This window comes from Centrocercus urophasianus, unplaced genomic scaffold, assembly GCF_019232065.1.
Source record: "Centrocercus urophasianus isolate 14NV4802_14NV808 unplaced genomic scaffold, USGS_Curo_1.0 seq_1243, whole genome shotgun sequence".
NCBI lineage: Eukaryota > Metazoa > Chordata > Aves > Galliformes > Phasianidae > Centrocercus > Centrocercus urophasianus.
This window is the reverse complement of record NW_024884413.1, coordinates 891-6,500: the sequence shown is the minus strand read 5'-3', so window position 1 is coordinate 6,500 and position 5,610 is coordinate 891. Positions and strand designations below refer to the sequence as shown.

General features: G+C 66.4%; 1 protein-coding gene across 1 annotated transcript in view; it reads right to left on the bottom strand.

Annotated features, from left to right (window-relative positions):
• Positions 1-2,258: 2,258 nt before the first annotated feature.
• Positions 2,259-5,610, bottom strand: part of TMEM59L (transmembrane protein 59 like) — a 3,883-nt gene continuing 531 nt past the window's right edge. The window contains 8 exon segments of the mRNA XM_042811263.1: positions 2,259-2,511; positions 2,656-2,773; positions 2,865-2,947; positions 2,949-2,974; positions 3,252-3,351; positions 3,429-3,575; positions 4,323-4,414; positions 4,590-4,695. Of these exon segments, the coding sequence (XP_042667197.1) occupies positions 2,353-2,511; positions 2,656-2,773; positions 2,865-2,947; positions 2,949-2,974; positions 3,252-3,351; positions 3,429-3,575; positions 4,323-4,414; positions 4,590-4,695 (831 nt within the window). The 3' untranslated portion in view covers positions 2,259-2,352.

Sequence of the window (5,610 nt, the reverse complement as noted above, 5' to 3'; positions counted from 1 at the left end):
GGGGGGGTGGAAAAGGCAGCGGCAGCGGCAGCCGGACCCAGCGGGGCTGCGAGCGGCGGCACCGAGCGGCACGGGCACGGAACGGCGGCACGGCACGAACCGGGCGATGCTTCGAGGTCCACCGTGGGGTGCTGGGGGGGCAGCTCGCCGCCTCCCCCCGGCTTTTTGGCGGCCGTGGGGCCGCCGCTGGCCTCAGCGCGGCTGACAGTCCCCACCTACCGGCCTGCGCTTCCCTCCCGAGCGTGGCTGAGCTGGAGCCGGTGGGGAGGACGTGGCCCTTCGCAGCCCCCGATGCCCACCGTGGGGTGAGGGCGCGATCCCACCTCTCCTCCCCGTGGCGTCGCTCCTGGCACATGGGGCCACACACCGCGATTTTTTGCTTTCCCCGTGAAAAGCTTCCAAGGAGGGAACGAGGAGGAAAAAGGCGTCGGGTGGAACTCAGCCCGGCTGCCTGCAGGGGGGTGGAACCAGCGGATTTCATGCGTCTCTCCTCTCTGCAGCGGGGTCCCTCCTCACCTGCTCCTTCCTGGGCACGGCTCCCTGCGCCCCGCGCCAGCAGTGAGGAATCTGATCCAGCCTGAAGGCGAGGAGTCTGTTTGCAGCCCCGTCCCAGGAGGGACCGCCGGAGCCCGCGGCGCTCAGGGTCTGCCAGCTGTCCGTCCCACCTCCCCCTGCGCCGGGGGCATTCGGGCAATAAGGGGTTAATGGGTAATGAGGGATCGGGGGGTTGTTGGGGGGCAATGCTGTGCCGTGGGCTTCCCACCAAGGGTTCCCGAAGGGCTTTGTCCCCTTCTGCTCCATCGCCGGGTGCCGGCATCCTCACCAACGCCCCGAGCTGCACACGGGAGGTGTGGGTGGAAAGCAGCAGCGCTGGGACGTGCAGTGAGGGGGGGGTTCGCCTCGGGACCCCCACCTCGGGGACTCAGACGGGCTGCAGAACAGCTCTGCTGCGAACGGGGCTCTGTGGGGGAAGGCGTGCGTGTGCACGGCAGCCCTCGCGCTGCGCCGCCTTACAGCCATCCGCGCTGCTTCTTGCTCGGAGCCGGGACCGACCCGCACCCCCGGGGCTCAGACCCACACCCAGAAACCAGCGGGCCAACCCTGGTACAAACCTTTTATTTCTCCTCCCGTGTCCGACCCGCGCTCTGCTCGCGGTGTGGCGCCAGGTTTGTTTCCTGCACCCATCTCAGAGTGTGGGAGGGGAGGAACTGCTGGAGGGGACGCTGCACCCCTGGGACTCTGCAAATCAGGGGGGGGTCGGGACAACACAGACTGCACCAACACCGAGCTGAGCTGCCAGAAAGCAACACCAAGAAGGGCACCCCAACTATGAACACGAGACCCCCACCCGCTCCCCAACCCTGATATGTTCACTGTGATATGGAGCAGCACAAAATTGATGGGGCTGGGGGACACCTCCAGGGATGCCCCCTCACCCCACAGCGACACACATCACTGCCCCCCGACATGGGGTGAGCATAGGAACTGATGAGAGGGGGCACGGGCAATAAGTTACTCTGTACCACGTGTTGGGAGGAGGTTTGGGGCTGGGTGCCACCACGGGCTGTCCGGGTCTGGCAGACTGCATGCCGGTGCGAATCAAACACAGAACAATGCACAAAGTGATGGAGATGGGGAGAGGGGAGACGGCCCCGTGTGCCCTGAGCACTGCTGCGGGTGGGGGGGATGCACAACGGGGCCCCCCGGACACCGGCCCTCATCCCTCACGGGGGCACGAGGTCAGTGCCACCCGGTCCTGCCCTGTGGGATGCTGTGGAGATGCGCTGGATGGATCATCCCAGGAACGAGAGGATGGGAAATGTCACTCTGTCACCAGCCAGTGCCCCCCGCCGGTGTCACGGAGTGGAGAGAGAGCACAGAACCACTGCAGAGTGTCCTGCAGCCCCCGCCAGGGCCCGGCCGGGTGCTCACATGGGCACGGGGGCGGCGGATCGGCTGCTCTCTCCGCTTTGGCTGCCAACACCAAATCCATTGGCCACGTTCCGGCTCCCGCGGGGCCATCGGCGGAAGGGAGTTCCCAGGGCCGGGGCCGGCGCCGCGGGGGCTCAGCCCGAGGTGGGGGCCGCGCTGTGCCGAGCCAAAGCCCCCCAGGCGCTGCCTCTGCCCCGCTGGAGCCGTGCCCGGAGGGGGGGCCGGGGCTGCGCTCCCCCCTTCCATGCTGGCGGTGGTCGCTGGGCTCTGGGCAGCGGGAGTGCAGAGTGCAGCAGTGCTGACGGAGGGGGAAAGTTCCAGGCTGTGGCCGATGGAGGCAGAGGGATGGGGTCGGAAGGGGGACCGGCATGGGGACAGCGGCAGTGAAGTGATGAGGAGGTGATGGGGAGAGGTGGAGCACTACAGGATGGTCTTGTCCAGGTCGACCTTGAGTGGCAGCGGCCCCACATCCTCACCGTGTGTGGGGCACAGAGTGACGGCGATGACGGGCGGCAGTGGGAACACACTGGGGCCATGCGGGTCCTCCAGGCACTCCCTGTCTCCATTGATGCTCAGAGGCTGAAAAACAGCAGAGGGCACCGTGTGACCTTGGGCCTCACTGTCCCCAGCCTGCAGACGATGCAGCACTGACGCAAAACACCCACCAATGCAGCACCCACGGCATAACAGCAGCACAGGGGCGGCCACCAGGCCGGCCCATACCTGAGTCCTGACGTGCTGCTCGGGGGCGGTCACCAGGCTGGCACAGCTCAGCCACAGCATCACCACGATGGAGAGGAAGAGGCAGGCGGCCAGGATCCAGCGGGGGAGGCCCGAGCGCCTGTAGCACCCCCGAACCCCAGAGAAATGGGGCTGCATTATGGCAGTGCACTGGGTATGGGAAGGGGGTCCCCGCAGCCCCCGACACCTACTTGGCCATGCAGCCCAGGAAGTCGTGCTCTGGCTGTGGGGTGTCCATGGGTTTGGCTTTGCCCCACGGCTCCTTCTTGGGGGGGGGACTTTTGCTCCTTCTGCTGGGGGCCTGGAAGCAAGAGAAGCAGTGCTGAGAGCGGGCATCACTGTGCAAAGTGCAGGGTGGAGGATGAGTGGTGCAAGGTGTGAGTTGTGAGGTGCACAGTGCTGGCCGTGTTCCCCTGCTGGCTCGCTCCCTGCAGGGGGTGCACAGAGCTCCTGCAGCTCCTTGCAATGTGTGCCATGGGTTTGGGAAGCAGATCAGAGCCACAATTTGTTCCACTCTGGTGGGATCTGACGCTGCCAGGAGGGCTCCTGACCCAGACAGCAGCAGAGCAGTCCCTCACCTGTGTGGGGTTGGGGGGAGTGGGCATCGTTCCCTGGTTCAGGCCACTCTGGTTGGGTCATCTGAGCTTCGGGCAGCGGGAACTCCATGTGGGGCTGCGACTGGAGGAGGGGAGAAGCAGTCAGCGTGAGGGCCCCATCCCAGCCAGTCCCCAGCAGGAAGGGCTTGGGACCCCCACCTGGAACACCACCACTTTCCCATCGTCCGCCTGCAGGTAGAAGGTCCACGTGGAGGAGATGAAGCTGTGGGCAGAGCTGACGATGTCGGTGCAGAAAGAGGAGACCAAATCCAGCACCGAGAGCGACGGCGCCTCCACCTCTGCGCTCTGCAAAGCAGCGGGGACGCGGCGTCACCTCAACCCCCCCCCCCATCAAACAACACCATGCAGGGACACGGCTGGGCCGAGCCCAGCGCTCCTCCAGAGCCCCATTCCCACACCCCGCAGCCACCAGGGGCCCCTTTGGGACGGACGCCCCCACCCGGCCCCATCCCGCGTTGTCCCCCCGGCCCCGTGCTCCCCCAGCGGCTCAGGGCGTTCCCGCTGGCAGTGTCCCCATGCCCCGGATTTTTGGCCGTTGTGGCAGTTTGTTATTTTTAACGCATCCCTGCAGGAATCTGCCGCTCCCCGCCGGCGTTTTGCCGACCGCCCCTCGCGCGGTCAGAGCGGCGCACGGGAAAGAAATAGGTCAGATGCTGTCTCTAATTATTCTGCTAAATCTGCCCGGCCCGACCGTCTGGGAAACGCAGAGCAGCGCTGGGGGCGACGCTGTGTCCGTCCCTGGGCTCTGCCCCGTGGAAATGGGATGGAATGGAGTTTTTGGGACCCTCCGCTTTGGCCCTGCTCCTACAGCACCGCCTCGCTCTGTGCCGAGAGCCCCTTCCTTGGGCTGAAGGCTCGCTTAATTAATTGGGCAAAAGCTGCATTAATTAAACACGGGAAGGAAAGCGTTGATAATTGCTGGGAAGGATCAAAACCCGGGGAATCCACGCCAGCGCTCAGCCCGCACCTCCCACCCTTGGAACCCACAGCAGAGCCGGGCGGCAGCGGGGGGCACCAGCCCACCCCCCTCACCTGCTCCTTCCTCTGCACGTGGGGCAGCTGCTCGCGGCACCCGGTCCTGCAGCCCCACTGCTCCTCCTCTCCAACGTAGGCCTCGGCGCACGCTGCAGGGCAGGGGTGTGGGGTGAGGATGGAGGGGGGCAGATCCCCACAGGGGAAGCCGGTGCCACCCGCGCCTCCCCGCCTGCACCCATGGGCTGTATGGGATGCAGCGGTGCAGCGGAGGTGTCGGGGTGGGGAGAACCCATTTGGGGCCGGGGGGGGGGGGGGGCCGCTCACCTGCCTCACATTCAGCCCTGGTGCTGTTCAGCCCCGCGCTCGCATCCACAAAGTGACAGATGGAGAACAGCCGGCAGCCGCGGTGACAGGCGCTGAGCACAGCGTCCTGCAGGCACAGGGCACAGAGCTGGCACACAGCGCGGCCAGGGGCTGCATCCGACCCCCAGCGTGGCCCCCCCAGGAGACTGCCACACTATGGGGGGCTGCCACCAGCCCCACTGCACCCATAGAGCTGTCAGAGCAATGGGGTCTGTGTCCTGAGAGGATGTGGCACGGCCCTGCGTCGCTGTTGGGCATCCCATATGGGATTCCCTTCTGGAAGGGCTGTGGGGGGTGAATGGGTATGGGGGGGTGCACATGTTGGGGGGGGGTGCATGGCACTGTGTTCATGGGATCTGCACGCATGGGAGGAGGTTTTCATGCATAGGAGGGCTGTGCACGCATTTGAGGGTTTGCATGCATGGAGCTGTGCGTGTGTTTGGGGTGCACGCATGGGGGCTGCGTGCTGGGGGGGGGGGTTGGAATACACTGAGAGGCTGTGAAAGCAACATTCCGTGTGTGCCTGCGCTGGGGGGGGATCCACCGTGGGGAGGGGCCTCTGGGTGCCGGGGGGGTCCATGACACGTACAGTGGGCCCAGATGGGTGCAGCTCCTCCCTCCCCCCTCCCCGCCTCCGGGCAGCGCGGTCCGTCCGGGCTGTTCTACCCGCGGCGGTGTCACGGATCTGCGGCCTCATTCAGCCCCACCGCCGGGGTCGAACCCCCTGCGTTCTCCCCTCCCCATCCCCCTCCCTTCAGCCTCAGTACGGCCCCGTTATCCCCGTTATCCCGGTCCCGATCCGGGGCTCTGAGCGCTCACTTCGCACTCCACCTCCTCACCGCGGCCCCCACCGCCCCCGGGGGATGGGGGGGCTCCGTGACAGGGATACAGAAGGAGATCCCAAAGCAGAATGGGACCCCTGGAGGCATTCAGGCCTGGGGATGGGGACAGCAGTGCGGACACCCCCAGCCCGGGGGGGGGG